This window comes from Heliangelus exortis, chromosome 24, assembly GCF_036169615.1.
Source record: "Heliangelus exortis chromosome 24, bHelExo1.hap1, whole genome shotgun sequence".
Classification (NCBI taxonomy): domain Eukaryota; kingdom Metazoa; phylum Chordata; class Aves; order Apodiformes; family Trochilidae; genus Heliangelus; species Heliangelus exortis.
The window spans coordinates 1049408-1064800 of NC_092445.1; the positions used below are offsets into that span (position 1 = coordinate 1049408).

Genomic DNA, 15393 nt, shown 5'->3' on the forward strand with positions numbered 1-15393 from the left:
TTAAATACAGGAACAAATATGATTGTATTAAAAAAAAAAAACAAATGTGTGTAAATAAGACAATTTTATATAGTAAACAAATACCTTTCTAGTAGTTTGTTTTCTTACCTTTGGAATAGAAAGGCAAGAAAAAAGTTCTTTTGCTCAGTTGATCTTATCAGGATTTCAGTCTTGTCTTTCCAGCCTGTGTGTTTATTGCCAACTGTAGGTTCTGGATCAGCCTCCCCCTCCCTTTGTGCTTTTCCTGTGTAAGATAATTCCAAAATGCAAATTATTTTTTCTGTGTAGGAAGGGGAGCTGTTTGGACTGGGTACAAACGTTTGTCTCCTGTACAGATCTACTTTTGGGTAGCTGCTTAATCTGCTTTGGTTTATCTCTGGGATTCATTCTTCCTCTTGGTCAAAATCATGCCCCAGCTGGGATTTAGGGAAATCTCACTCCTAAGGCATTTCCATTCAACTCCAGAAGATGCACTGCCATCCTTTTTGAAGCCCTGTGATTAATTTACAAGATTTAGCATATATAATGAAGGAGAGATCAGTATATTGGCAGTGTCTAAATCCAGGTTGGAAAGCAAGATGAAGATGGGAGTGTTCAAAGCTGGAAACCTCTGTTCTGTTTTATGAGCTCTTGCAGTGTCATAACCTTGTGCTAGGCAAAAAAAAAAAGGGGGGATTTGGGTCTCCCTTTGAGGGGGCACATCTGGAAGTGGTTTTCCATCAGGAAGAGCACCTCCTGTGTGTGTGGTCTGATCCCATCACTACCATTAAATGTATTTTCCTCAGCAATAGCCCAAGAACTTAAGCCCTAAGAGGCTGGAAATCTTAATGGATAGAAATCTACAGGTAATCTTATCTGCAACATAAAGAAGCAGGGAACTGAAAAATACCCAGGAGCAATGGTGGAAGAGTCATTTCTTGAAATGATACTAAAATAAGCATCTGTTTGTTCCTACAGAAAGCAGCTCCTACTCTTAACATTCTATTGAACTGTGCCATTAGATGAGGTCAGTCAGGGTGCAAGCCTCTGCTCTACAGAAAATGCATTGTACTGGGTAACCCACAGGCTTCAGACCTCACATTTTAAGCAAAAATTTCCATTTTTTGATTGCCCTGAGAATCTTCTTAATAGAAAACAAGGCAATGGTTTCTGTTCATACAGCACCAAAATGAGAGGAACAGTTGACAGCCATGCACTTGTTTATGTTGATCAAAATATAATTGCTGCTTTTGGATGTAGAGATAAGTGGCTGTTGTGACACAAAGTTCTGGAAGCCAGGGGTGAGGTTAATTATTGAGGAGAAACAGTAATGGCATGGATGAAGCAGAACCCCTGGGTTTTTCCCTCCTTGTTCCCTGGGATGGGACAGCTTTGTGTGTAAGATTGGAGGTGCCTGCAACTGCTTCTGCTTTTTCTTGAAGAGCATCAATCAGGAGAAGCACGAATCCTGGCACAGGAATCCTGGCACAGCCATCCTTCACCTCTGGGGACCAAAGTGCCTTTCTCTTTGCTTGTGAGAAGAACGTTTGGGCAAAGACCTGATTTTTGCTAAAGCTTTCTGGCTGGGTGATGTTTTAACTCTCCTGTCACAGTTGCTGCCTTCCCTCCTGGCTCCAGGACTCCCTGAGATGGGAGAAGACCCAGTTGAGATCTTGCTAAGGAGCTGAACAAGAGCAGGGTAGCACCAGCTTAGTTAAACCTTCTGCCTTGGCATCCATCTTCTCCTCCAACATCTCAGGTGCTCCAGACATTCTTACTTAAGCTTCTTGGAGGCCTGAGTTGCTTCTCTATGTGTCTTCTTTCCCAGGCACCACCAAAAATGCCAGTGAAGTTGTATTTTGGAGGTTTAGTGCAGGTTTCTGTGCACTGTCTGCTTTTTAAAGTATTTTACAGATATTTTGGTAGTCTTGACTAAATGGTTGAGTGCAGCTTCTTGAACAGCCAGACTACTTCCAGTTCAAAGCCACATTTCTTTCTTCCTCAGCTGAAAAGCTGTGTACTAAGCTGATTGGATCCATTTGTCTAGAAGAAATAATCCAAATTCTTGCAGGTGACCAGGCTGCATCATCAATTCAGGACCCTATTGGTAACTGGAGTGGTTGATTTCAAGGCTAACTTGGACATTTTCTCACAGTAATTTTATCAAGGCCATGATGTCAATTCTCTGTTGGTTTTCCTGGAAACACCAAGAAGGGTGCTCAGAGGTGCAAGCAGAAGAGCAAGGATGGGCTCTGTGGATTATTGTGCACAGGAGTTCTGGGCTTATTCTCTCCAGGTGCAAACTGTGAAACATTTCAAGGAGTTAAAAGCAGAATGGGGGATGGTTTTGGTGCAGATGGTGGGTTTTGTTGCACATGGGATTTTGGGATGTCCCCACTTGCTACACTGAAGTTATTCCTGCTTCCAACATGGGCAAAAAGTGCTTAGTGGTGGCTTTTCCTTTAGCTGCAGAGAATTGTTTTAATAGTAATTAAAAGCTTAAACTTCATCTGAGCAGATTATCCATGTACACAGAAGGCTGTGGCAGTAAATGCACTGGAGTCATCACATAACAAACATTTTCAAGCTTCCCAGTGCCCAAACCCACTGGTGCTGCATGCCTGATGGGGATGTGATGTATTACAAGAAACTGATGTTTGGCTTTGTGCTTCATGACCTCCTGCTCTCCCTAACGCTCTCTTTCTCTCTCTTTCTCTTTCTGGCCTTTTTTGTTTATTTATTATTTTATTGTTATTATTATTATTATTATTTTATTTTTATTTCTGTGTGTGTGTATTTGTTTCTTTTTAGAAAATGAGTGACTTTCCCTGCAGAGAGGCTGTGGCTGCAGTGCCAGAGAGGAGCAGTGTTAACACTGGCGTGGCGTGGGGGGGCTCAAAGCAGGCGGTAGCTTTTAGTGGGACCCCAGTGCCACCCACCCCCCAGCCACCTCCCAGCCACCACTTTGCTGCTTCCTCCCTAAGCAGCGAGGAGGAGGAGGAGGAGCAGGAGGAGGAGGAGGCAGCTCCCAGCCTCCCCACCAGCGAGGACCTGAGCTGTGAAAAGGGGCTTTGTGCCGATGAGGACTCGGAGCTCTGGGAGCCCCCCAGCAGCCCTGCTGCACCTCCCCAGCAGCCCTGGGGAGGAGAGGAGGAGGAGCTGGCAGAGGATGGCGAAGACAAATTGACTTGTAGAGTGTTAAATGGCCAGTGTCCTGCCTCAGATGTCCCTAAGGGGCTGCCCACAGTCATTCGCTGCTTCCAGGTAGTGAGTCCCAGCTCCTGCTCCCCCCACCCCACCCGGCTTGGGAGTGGGAACCCAAACACTGCAGCAAGCAGATGCCACGGAGCCAGTGAGGAATTATTTGGCTTGGACTCGTGCTTGGAGCTGATGAGCTGGTTCATCTCCCTCAGTCAGTGCACCCAAGCCCCTCTCCATTTATCTTGGCACTAAATGCCAGCCCCTCTCAATTTGTGTTCTCATCGCCCTTTGATCAGAGCATCCTCCTCAAGGGACACATTTTAGGCTCCAAAGGCCACGTAATTTCTGTTCCTTAAGGTTTTTTGCCATCTCCTGCTGTCCCAGAGGCTGAGCCTCAGCACAGCAGAGCAATTTGAAACTGTGCTTTTGACATGGTGCAGGTGAGCTTCCGCTCCCCACCATGGGAGGTATTTTTGCCTGCTTCAGTGTTGGTATCAATTGCTTATGGTTAAAGAGGTTCCCCCTTCCCCTGCTGACAACCACGGTGGCATCTGTCAGGTCTGGGGATGGTGAGCAGCAATCGAGTTCTCTGGGAAAACACTGTGGGTCTGAACTAACTCTTTGTCTTCTCCTGGATAATGATCAGGTGGTGGAACAACTGATTTCTCTTCCTGTTTCTCTTTCGAGATCTCGTGTTTCTGTTTTGTCTGACATTGATTTAATAAAAGTTAAAGACCTAGGGTCTGATGAGGATGTTTTAAGCAATACAGTGTTTCTCTTGGAGCCAGGATAAAGCTCCTCAGCTGTCACCAAGTCTTTATTTGCCCAGGGTTTGTGTTAATCTTGACATTGTCATCAGCAGATGAGGGTCATCATTTACTGGCAGCTGGCAATGAGCTTCTAGTAATTAGAAAGTTAATAATCAGTGGAGAGTTTCTTTGTGATATTCTGACACACTGATTAAACCCTTAATGCCTCACTTGGGCTTGTCACTGAGGGCACTGTGCAGGGGAAGGGCTGGAGGATTTTTCTCTCTGTTTAATCCTCATGCATCATCTCTGTCCCCTGAGCCCTGGGTCAGACCAGAGGCTCCAAACCAAAGATTCCCAAACGTGACCTTGGTTCCCGCAGTGCTTTTATCAGATCAGTGTCAGAACTTTTGCCAGCAGCACAGTCACCACGTGGGAAATGCTAACTGGGTCTTGATGGAGATGTTTTTGACCTGTCTCACAGCCACCTCTAGTGAAGACACAGACTGTCACCATCTCCGACGTCTCCAGCGCCGTCAAAAGCGAAATCCCCACCAAAGAAGTTCCCATCGTCCACACAGAGACCAAGACCATCACCTATGAAGCTGCACAGGTAAGGTGTGTTCTGACCCGTTGTCCAGTTGAGTTGTAATTCAACTCAAATTAGCATTTTGTTTCCAAAGCCCCCAGATGACACCAGCACCTGCCTTTCTCCAAGCGTCAGAATCGCAGCACAGGCATTGACCACTTTGCAGGTCCCGTTTCCAGGTGCAGATGGTATTTTATAGAGGAGCAGTGGGTTTATTATCCCTGAATAATAATTGTGTCTTTCAAGCTTGCAAATAGAATTTATCCTCAGCCACTGGTGGATTGGGCTGTGTGGAGTTAACCCGAGTTGGCCTGAGTTTTCCTGCAGGAGATGCCTTGTTCTGCTTCCCCCAGCTCTCCTTACTGTTCGTGCCTCTTCAGAACTTGGTTTATCAATGATTTGGAAAGTGTTTGTAGATTTTCCTAGAGGTTTCAACACTGAAACAGGTGTTGAAAGCCCAAAATATTGTATAAAATGCAACCAGAGTGGGTATTTGGTGACTCAAAGCCAGAAATGTTAGTGGAGTGATACCATCATCCATGGGTATGGTTTCAGTGCTGAGGTAAAAATTAATCCTCAACCTAAGATTGGCTTTATTTATGTATTTGAGAACTTGGAGCCTTTGTTAGCTTTTGTCATGGCTGTGGTTGATAGGAGCAGCCTGTGCTCAGTGCTGGAGGGCAGTAACTGGGGTGTAACTTTGGTTATGTCTGGCCCATGGACCACACACTGAGAATTTGGGAATCCTGAGGAATCCCGTGGCTGCTCAGCATCCTTCCTGCTGGCAGGAGCAGAGGAAGGGTTCAGACATTCCTGTGCCAGGCAGTGGTGGTCAGCAACTGAGTAGATGAATAGTTTTGCTCTGGTTACTGCTGTTCCAGTTTTAATTGGGAAATGAGAAGGCAAATTGTGTTTCCAAGAAGGAAACTCCTGTCTCGGGGGCTGGCAGAAGCCTCCTGGGCTTGTGACATGCTGTGAGATTTCTCCAGTCTGTGGAACATGGTCCCACCTTGTGGTAACTCCAGACATTGTCCCAGCCCATGCTGGGGGTGCTGCCTTGGTGGGGCACCCAAGGGGGACATGGCCAGGGTGGGTTGGTTTAGGTTTTTCAGACCTTGGAAAGTGGAGTCAGAGAGGATGGGAACCAAGTCAGCAGCTGCAAGAGAAGCTGCTCCTAATTCAGCAGGTTGGCTCCATTGCTTCTCCAGGGTCTGAAGGGAGTGATGTGTGAAGTGGTGTCAGGAGGAGGAAGGGTAACAAGGACCTTCCCCATCCCATTGGGCTCTTAGAGTTGAGAACTTTTTGGATCCAGGTGTCATTCAGGATGGGCTTTGGTCTCCCTTGGCATGGAGGGGCCTGACCAGCCTTGCAGTGTAAAAGGTTTGGGTAAATCCAAACCCACTTGGTCCAGGGGGTGCCAGAGATCATCCCTGGGGGATTCTTTCATCTCCAGCCTTAAAGTCCCCAGGGATTGTGCTGTGTCCACCAGCTGCAGATCAGCTCCCTCTGTCCCACCAGTCCAGGATGGAGAGGAGCATCTGTTCTGTGCTTGCATCCTGCTCTGGTGCTGTGGGCACCCTGTGTGTGTCCTCAGACCCTGACACCCTGTCCTCCTGTCCCACAGCCAGATGGTGGCAATGGAGATTTAGACCCTGGCATCCTGCTGACTGCTCAGACCATCACTTCAGAAACCACCAGCAGCACCACCACCACCCAGATCACAAAGGTAACAGCAGCACCATCACCACCATGACAGGGAGATGGGCAGAGCTGAATAACAGGGGGTAAAAAGCTTAAAGCCCAGCTCCTTTCAAAGAAAAAAAAATGTGATTAATACCTGAAACACAACATGAGCCTCCCACACACTCAAATGCCTTTTCAATTATAGACTAACAGTATTTTTTTTGGTGTTTTTTCTTCTTTCCCCTTTTGTACCAGACTGTAAAGGGTGGCATTTCAGAGACACGGATTGAGAAGAGGATTGTCATCACAGGAGATGCAGATGTAGACCATGACCAGGTAGGAGCTTGGATGTAGTCCCAGAGAGCTCCTTGGAGTTGGCATGAGCTAGACAGGCTCCATTTCCAAATACAGCTTCACCAGAAAGCAACCTAGGGAAATTTTACTGGGGGAGAGGTAAAACTTCAAAAGTGATTTCAGTAATAGATTTCTATTTTTTTGTGGTAGCACGGAGCTGTATAGCTGGGCCAGCAGAGCTAAACTCTGCTCTGAAGCTGGTATTGGAAGCAAAGTTTTGATTCCAAAACTCCAGTTCCAAAAAACCTTCCTGATGACTCAGCCTGATTGGCCTCGAGCGGGTGTTGGAAGTGATGATTTTGTCATCAGGGAATTATCCTTGGAATTTAATTTTAGTTGCGAGTGTCATGGGGCTGGAGAATATTCATATGACAAGAACTAGTTTATTAATTCTAACAAAGTGTTGGAGAAGATGTCTGAAATGTGCTCATCACACTTGCTGGAAGAATAAACAGGGTTTGCTTAGTTTCTCTCATCCATTTTCTACCACAGAATCATAGAATCAGGTTTGGGTTGGGAGGGACCTTATCACCCAGTGCCACCCCTGCTGCTCCAGCCCTTGCTGGAGTCTTCTGGATCTCCTTCTGGACCATTCTTCCTGGTCCTCCTCTGGACTCACTCCAGCAGCTCCAGACATGGTGTTCAGAAATAATCTAATACCACCAAAAGTCACCAAACTGTGTGGCTGATGATCTTGGCTTTTTTCTCTCTCCAGAGTTAGACCCACTCTCTTCTCTTCCTCTCCCCCCACCCCCTGGTGTGCTCTGAACATTGTTTTCCTTTCAGGTTCTTGCACAGGCAATAAAAGCAGCAAAGGAGCAGCACCCAGACATGTCAGTGACCAAAGTGGTTGTGCACCAGGAGACTGAGATTGCAGAGGAGTAGTGAGGCCATGTAAGTAGAGAGACCACATCCCAGTGAGCTGCTTCCCCCCAGGGAAGCTCCATCTCAGTGCAAGCTTTGGCTAAATATGGTCACATTTTAAGTAAAATTCTTCTTGCCATCTGGTGAGTCCCCCTCAGGCTGTTCCTATTACATCATTTAAAGCTGGTGAAGCAGTCACAAACACAAACTCATCCTCCAGTTGTCTAAAAGAATCACAGAATCATTCTGGTTGGAAGAGACCTTTAAAGATCATTGAGTCCAACCATTAGCCCAGCACTAGTCCATGGCCCTCAGCACCACATCCACACAGCTTTGAGACATCCCCAGGGATGGAGATCCAAACACCACCCTGGGCCACTCTCTAAAGGTGTTTCAGTGAAGAAATTTCTTCTAATACCCAATCTAAGCCTCCCCTGAGCCAACCTGAGAGCACCTCCAGGACCTCCTGGCTCTGATGCTTTTCCTCTGGTGCACCAGCAGCTCCCTGAGCTATGGGGTTCAGCTAAACCTGTGCCAGGGAACCCCTGAGCTGGACCCCAAGCTCCTGACTTGCCTGAAAAAAAGACCCCTGGTGTGTGGTCTGGGTGGGTTTGGGAAGGAGGGATGCAGGAGCTGTGCCTGCCCTGACACTGGGGTTGCCCAGGTTGGTGCCTTGTGCCCTGCAGCATCCCTACAAAGATGGGAGAAGAACATGAGAGGTCAAAGAAGAGACAGCACAGCTCAAAAGTGGTGGGGTTGAGCTTTTCTTACTCTCCAAAGATCAATAAAAATGGGACAGGTTTCCTCAGGCTTCCTGGTCTTGCAGCTCTTAAATTATTGTCCTTGCGGGTGGTGTTTGGGGCTGGAGGTGGCTCTGAGCCTCATTTCTCACCTGCCATTTGGTGGTAACTCATCTTTGGTCTCAGTTGTGTTGGTATCCACAACTTACTGTGCTCCTCTCTCCCTAGGAAGTGTTCCTGCCAGCCAGCATGCCAGGAAAAAGAAACCCAGCAAAACTTCCCAGAAACTACCTGGAGCACAAAGACCTCAGATGATAAGACTTGACACTCAGAGACATTCACATCACTTCTTAGGAGTTGTGCTTTGACATTTTACTTGGGATTTTTTTTCCAGACTCCACTGGATCCTATTGGATATAGATTTTTTTTTATTTTATATATATATATATATATAGTGACAAAAAATATTGCCATATTTCTAACTGGACTGAATATTTTTTACAGGTTTCCAATTTTGCATTCCCTCTCACACAGAGCCTCTTCAGCTACAGACCCTGACACACCTGCAGGGCTCCAAGGGTCACTTTTTTTTTTTTTTTTTTTGCTTTGTTTTATGTTTTCTGTTTGTTTGTTTTTAAATCCTATTCCCTCCTCCTGGTCAGGGATAAAGGAGCTAAAGCCACAGCCAGGCAGATGCCCAACACAGGATCCTTAAAACGCCTTCAAAACCACACAGAAAAGCCACGGATCCTTCTGCTGGCAGAGTCAGCTTCAAAAAAAAAAAACCAACAAAAAGTCAGACTTGAGTTTTGTGCAGCATTTCTGATTTTGCCTCTTGGTTTTTATGATGATTTTAATTTTTTTTTTTTGTAGCTCTGGGGAGCTGGGGACTCTGGCTGTGCTGGAGCAGAGCTGCTGCCTTGGCTCTGGGTTTCAAGCCCCCAGTGTGTGAACACAGTAGGGTTGGGTGGTTTGTTTTTTTTTATTTTTTTATTTTTTAGTTGTGGTGTAGCCTATGCACACATCTTCATAGCTTGATTAGGTTTAAGGAATACTGGGAAGTTGCTTCGAGTATCTTATACTGTGAATTTTAGAGCTTAAAGAGGACTGTGATAGCCCCTTGCCTTCCTCCCATGTGTGCTACCTGCCTGTTGGGTGTTTTCTAGATGCCATTAAATTAAAAAGCCCTTAGAAGTGTGTGTTTAAGGTGTTTGGACTCAGAATGCTAGTAAGGTAGGCTCATGCAGCATTCACAGTAACTGATATTATTTTTTCCCCCCCAGTGTCATAGTTTTTTCACTTGTTTGTGTTCATGATTTTTAAATTCGGGTGGTTTGTTGATTTGGTTTTTTTTTTTGTTTTGTTAAGTCATGGGTTGGGTTTTGCCCCCCAGTGCTATTTAAAGCATATACCAGGGCATCTATTTTCCTCTCATTTAATTTAAAAATCCTGTAGACAATCCTTCCTGTAAGCTGTCTTTGGAGAGGCTGAACAAGGTGTTGCTGATTGTGGAAAGGGCTGCCCCCCTCTCTTTGTTTGGCTTTGTCACTGGAATGAAACACCAGGGGCAGAGTCTGCACCTTTATGCTGAGCTTACAGCCCACTGGGGCCAGCTCCAGCCTCCTGGAGTTGCCCAGAAAACATCATTTTTTGGGGCTGGATGCACTTCCCTCCATGGCACCCAGGGCTGAGCTCTCGCTGCTGCTTTCTGAGCTTCCTGGAAATGTTCTGATCATGCCCTGGTTTCACCTGCCAGTGAATCTTAAATTTAAAAAGAAAAAAAAAAAAAAGCTTTGTAAAAAGTCAGCCCAGACACTTGTGAACACTTTAGTACACTTTGAGGTTGTGATTTTTTTTAAATTTTTTTAAAGTATATATATATATTTATATATATATATAGTGTGTGGCACATTGGTAGCTGTGGGCATGGAGTGCTCTGCTGCTGCTCCTCACTTGAGGATGGGCAGAAAATGGCAATAATAATAATAATAATAATAATAATAATGATAATTTTTTTTTTAAAAAGCTCAATGCTATTTTAAATTTGAATCATGTGTTTCAGAAGTCACTGGATTTAGCTCAGGCTGCTCAGCTGCAAACAGCCTTCCAGCTACACTGGGATGAGTGTAGCATCTCCCATTCAGGTGCAATTTTGACTCCAGCTGTCAGTATTGATTGGAGATGATGCTGAGGAAGCTGGAGCTGCTGGGTTTTACCTTTCTTGGAGTTTTTTTTTTTTGGCCCTGGGTTCTTGGCAGCCTCCAACCTCCCCATGCTGGTTGCTGCTGCTGCTCTGGGTGCGTGTCCCCCCCGGGGATGCTGCTCTGCCTTCTGCTGGGTCCCAGGCATCCTGCTCCAGGGATTTAGGGAATCCTGAGCTCCACAGCTGTTAGTGTAGAGATGAAGTCTTCCTATTTATGTCTGAACAGCCCTTTCCTTCTTTATTCTGCAACACAGCCTGCAACAGGTCTGTGTCCTCAGTGTGCTTGGGTAACTCTTGCCTTAAACGCCCATCACGCTGAGCATCCCTCTGGCCACGGCTCTTTGGGGTTTTTTTTTTGGGGGGTGGGGGGAGAATTTAGCTTTTTTGCCTCTCATTCCTTCCTTCTCACCCTGGAGCACTCTCTGAGGAGTCAGTGGGCAGGCTGAGTGGTCCTGAAGAGGATTTCTGAGCTTCATGAGCCAAAGCCAGCCTGGTCAGTGGGGGGTTTGGCTGGCAGGAGGGTTCAGGGCAATGTGGGACAAGGGGGTGGGGGTCATTTGGGGTGTCCTGTGCCCTAAGCATGGGGAGTGGGATAAAACCACCCCGAGCAGGGGATTTCTTTCCCAAAGCTGTGCTCAGGGTGGCTGCATCTGTCCCTTTTTAATGCCCAGCAGAGAAGAACCACCTGATTGTTGGTTTTTTTCCTCTTGGATTTTTGGGTGGCTGGTGCCAGGTTGTTCATTCTCACACTTCCCTAAGTTCTTCATCCTCCTTGAGTGTTTCCATTCATCATTTCCTCTGCCCTTTGCCATCACCCTCTGCCAGGGATGTCCCACCCTGCCATGGCCACCCAAGTCCTGAGCCCAGGAGCAGCAGCAGCCTCAGAAGACAAAAACTGAAAGAGCAGAAGAAAATTCTTCCAACCTCATCCCGGGGCTGCCCTCTCCCCTTCCACCTCCAGCAAGGTTTTCAAACTCCTTGGCTCCTGGCATGCTGTGTTATTTCTAGGGACAAACCAGCTGAGTAAAGTCTATTTATATGAATGTTCCCAGCTCTTCCCACTCCACAAATTCACCCAGAGACTTGTCTTGATTGTATAATATACATTATATGGAAGCTATTTATATATGAATGAATGTTTTTATAGAAAGGAAGGCCAGGAGCTCATGTTCTCCTCCATTAAACTGGAATGGCAGCACTGGTTGCCAGACAGCAATCTCTGACCAGCACAGATGTGTTAGCAAAGGACTGACTGATTTCTGGTTAAATAAACTGTGGTTTGCTGATTTTTTTTTTTTTTTTTCCTAATTGTACAATTACCTTAAGAGGTGGTAGTGTCCCTGCCTTAGAGATGAAACTTGTAAAAAAAAGAAAAAAAAAAATTAAATTAAATAGTTGAGAATATGAAGGAGCTTTGTAAAATTTTTTTAAGGCAATTGTGGATTGTCTAGAGTAGCCCTTTCCACTCTGCTTTCTAAAAATAGGACCTTTGAAAAATTGGCAAATCTTTCTAGATTGCTTAGTGATGGGAGCTGTTCTTTTGGACTTTCATAGTAAATCAAAGGGAAAGTTGCTGTAGCATTTAGACACCTAAGTGTTCAGTACTGCTTCTTGTATTGCATTTTTTTCAATAAATTTTCAAACAAAACTCTCCCTGGCCATGAAGCCTTTTTTAATTATTTTTTCCCCTAAAGCACCAGCACTTGATACAAACCCTGCCTTTGGGGTGAGCTCAGTTGGGGGTTTCTGCTCCCTGATCCCTGCCTGGGATTGACCTGGAGCAGGAAAAATAATTTATTTTTTATTGGTCCCATCTCATTTTTTCCGGCCACAGCATCTTGAGGAGGGACAGAAATACCAAGCAGAAAGCTGAGGGGGCATCTTGGCCACCAACCTGACAGGGAACACAACCCAAACCCCAAGAGGGCAACCAGAGACTGGGAAGTGGATGGGAAGAGCAGCCCTGGGTGGCTGTGGGACCAACAACCCCCCTCGTGCCTCAGTTTCCCCAGCAGAAAGGGAAGTTCCATGACCCCATTGCCATTCCTACACACATCTAGATTCACATTAAAAAAAAAAACAAAAAAACCAAAAAACCAAACCCAAAAGCTTAATTCAGGTTGTTCCAGAGAAAGAGCAGCTCCTGACACCCTCCCTGCCTTTGGCTGCTCCAAGGCTGAAATCTCAGTGTCCTGTAAAGCAAAAAATTACAGAGGAGCCACAGAAACTGCAGAGCTGGGAGGCAGCCAGGGCTGGAGCTGCTTTTCCAGAACACATCCCAGAACTTGACTGATTTCCAACCAGGAGACAGAGCTGACCATGGCGTGGGCTCCTCCCTGTGTCCAACCCCAGGAGGGTCACACCAAACCCCATGCTTTAACCCCAAAACCCCCACACTTTAAATACCCCCCAAACCCCACGCTTTAACCCCAAAACCCCACACTTTAAATACCCCCCAAACCCCACACTTTAACCGTAAAAAACCACACTTTAAGTACCCCCCAAACCCTACACTTTAACCCCAAAACCCCACACTTTAAATAACCCCTCCTGGGGGCTCCTTCAGAGGAACCATGGACCCAAAGGCATCGTGGTGGGGACAGACTGCCAAGGAAGTGTTAACGGGGGGAATGGGATGAGGGGTGATGGCTTTAAACTGGCAGAGGAGAACAATTTGGACATTAGGAAGAAATTGTTTGGGGTGAGGGTGCTGAGCCCCAGGTGCCCCCAGAAGCTGTGGCTGCCCCATCCCTGGCAGTGTCCAAGGTTGGATGGGGCTTGGAGCCCCCTGGGCTGGGGGAGGGGTCCCTGACCATGGCAGGGGGGGCACTGGGGGGGATTTGGGGTCCTTTCCAACCCAAACCAGTCTGGGATTCTTTGCTGATTGCTCAGCTGCACCCTGCAGCTCCCTGGCCATGGCACCTCTTGTCCCCTCTCTGGGTTCTTTGGTGGCACCCAGGGAGCAGCAGTGCACCCAGGTGGGTCCAGCCCTGCTGTGCTGCAGGGACGTGGGTGACACCAGGGACACGGGTGACACCAGGGACACGGGTGACACCAGGGACATCACCAGGGCACTTCACTGGGCAGCACCGTGGCCATCACACAGGACCAGGGGATCACCACAATGGGGAAAACTTTTCCTTAGAGCCTCAGCCCCTCAGGCCAGGGGTCCCAAGCTGCCTTTACAGCCCCATCACTTCCCTTTAGCCCCCGTGCCTCAGTTTCCCCACCTGCCCTAAAGAGCAGAGCTTGCCAAGCTGGAGCCCTCTGGCTGCAAGCAAGGGAAAATATTAGGTCAACAAACACCATGGCAACCCAGAGAAATGCAAATAAATAATAAAAAACAAACCCCAAGCCCCTTGTCCCAACAACAACAGCAGCAGCAGCAGTCCCTGGGCTCTTGGGTGGCCCCAGATCCCACACAAAGGCAAAGGCTCTGCCTTGGAGGTCCCACCCTTTGGGAAGAGGTCCCACCCTTTGGGAAGAGGTCCCACCCTTTGGGAAGAGGTCCCACCCTTTGGGAAGGAGCTACACAACCCTTGTTCACCCATCCCTGCTCCTCCCTGGGTCCCCCTCACTCCCAGGGGAGAACATTCCCATTCAAACACCAGCTCGCTCCAGCCTGGGCTATTTTGGGGTCATTCCTCTCATTCTAGGGGCTCAGGAAGGCAGTTCTGGTCCCAGGGGATCAGTGGGGTGCTGGGGGTCAGGGCTGCTCTCAGGGCCCCCCAGGGAGTTGCTGTGGGAGCTGTGGGGTGGATTCCATCCCTTCCAGAGCCCAGGGTGGTTTAGGGTGGGGGATAAATAGGGTTGGAAGGGAAGAAATTCCAGGAACAGGCCAGGAGGGACACACCGGGCTCAGCCCTGAGCTGCCTGATTGGGGAAACTGAGGCACGGGGGGAAAAGGCAAAGCTGGAGGCAGGGAGCAACCTCCTGTCCTGCAGCTGCTGGTTCATCCCTGTTTCTCTGGGATAATCCAGCATTCCAGGAGACCTGGAGGTCCCTGGGCAGCATCACCCCCAGCAGCTCCTCACTCCCACCCCAAGGGGAACAGAACTGCCCTGCAGAGAGCACCTCAGGGCTGCTGGAAAATCCACTCAATATGTGGGGTTACACCCCAGTACACACCAGCACAGCCCAGTTGCTCCCCAACTCCTCCCTGCAGCCTCCTCCATCACCCCCTCCAAACAGCAGGATGGAGCTCAGCCCCTCTGAGCCTATGCAGAACACCAAAAACCCCTCAAAATTAAGGAAATAAATAAAAATTAACCAACTATCCCCCAGCTCCAGCCACATCCCATAACCCTACAGAGCCAGGAAGCCCCAAGCTGGGCACCTTTGGCTCATGAATGCTGAGAGGCACTTTGCATCACACTTAATTCCCTTTCTTAAAAAAAAAAATGAAATAAAGCACCCAAAAGCAGCACCCTACACACCTTTCCAGACCCAGGGAGCACATCCAGCCCCCCAGACCCCAGCTCAGGGGCCTTATCTCTAAACACAAAATACCAAGAGCTGCTCAGGGCACACCACAATCCCCAAGCTCAGCTCCAGGCTGGAAAATCCCAACACTTCATCTCCCAGCACCTGGGGAAGGAGATTTGTATCCGAGATCACTCACCCCCAGCAATGCCCCAACTTTTCCACCTCTGCTACGAGTTCAGAGCCTTCAGCAGAGTCAATTCCCATCACCAAGGCTTGAAATCCCCAGGCAGGACTCACCATGGTGGCTGCGAGGTCCCTGGCTGGGAGGAGAGGAGGAAGAGGAGGAGGGTGGAGGAGGAGGAAGGAGAGGCTGATGTGCTGAGCAGCCTCAGGTGTGGGGTGGGAACCACCATCCCCCAGCTGGGGACAATCTGCCCAATCTGGGGGTTGGGTCCTTTGCAATTAAGTTGTGCTGCAATTAAGGGTGCCTGCTCCAACCCTTCTCTCTCCTCCTCCTCATTTGTGCACTTTTAGGGGGGTGTTTTTGGGGGGCTGGCTCCCAGTTTGCCCCATTGAACAAGTCCTTGGCTCCAGCTCCATGTGGAA

The 15393-nt window shown here is 47.9% G+C and overlaps 1 protein-coding gene across 44 annotated transcripts in view; it reads left to right on the plus strand.

Moving 5' to 3' along the window:
- EPB41 (erythrocyte membrane protein band 4.1) overlaps positions 1 to 12010 on the plus strand; it is a 90338-nt gene extending 78328 nt beyond the window's left edge. For 21 of the 44 annotated variants that reach the window (XM_071767873.1, XM_071767880.1, XM_071767876.1 and 18 more), the window contains 6 exons: positions 2791 to 3246; positions 4414 to 4542; positions 6143 to 6244; positions 6457 to 6537; positions 7342 to 7449; positions 8388 to 12010. In XM_071767873.1, coding sequence (XP_071623974.1) covers positions 2791 to 3246; positions 4414 to 4542; positions 6143 to 6244; positions 6457 to 6537; positions 7342 to 7440 — 867 coding nt within the window. In that variant the 3' untranslated portion in view covers positions 7441 to 7449; positions 8388 to 12010. Of the gene's footprint in view, positions 1 to 2134; positions 2719 to 2790; positions 3247 to 4413; positions 4543 to 6142; positions 6245 to 6456; positions 6538 to 7341; positions 7450 to 8387 lie in introns of those variants that run through there. The other 23 variants (XM_071767898.1, XM_071767901.1, XM_071767903.1 and 20 more) reach the window with 6 other exon arrangements.
- The last annotated feature ends 3383 nt before the right edge of the window (positions 12011 to 15393 follow it).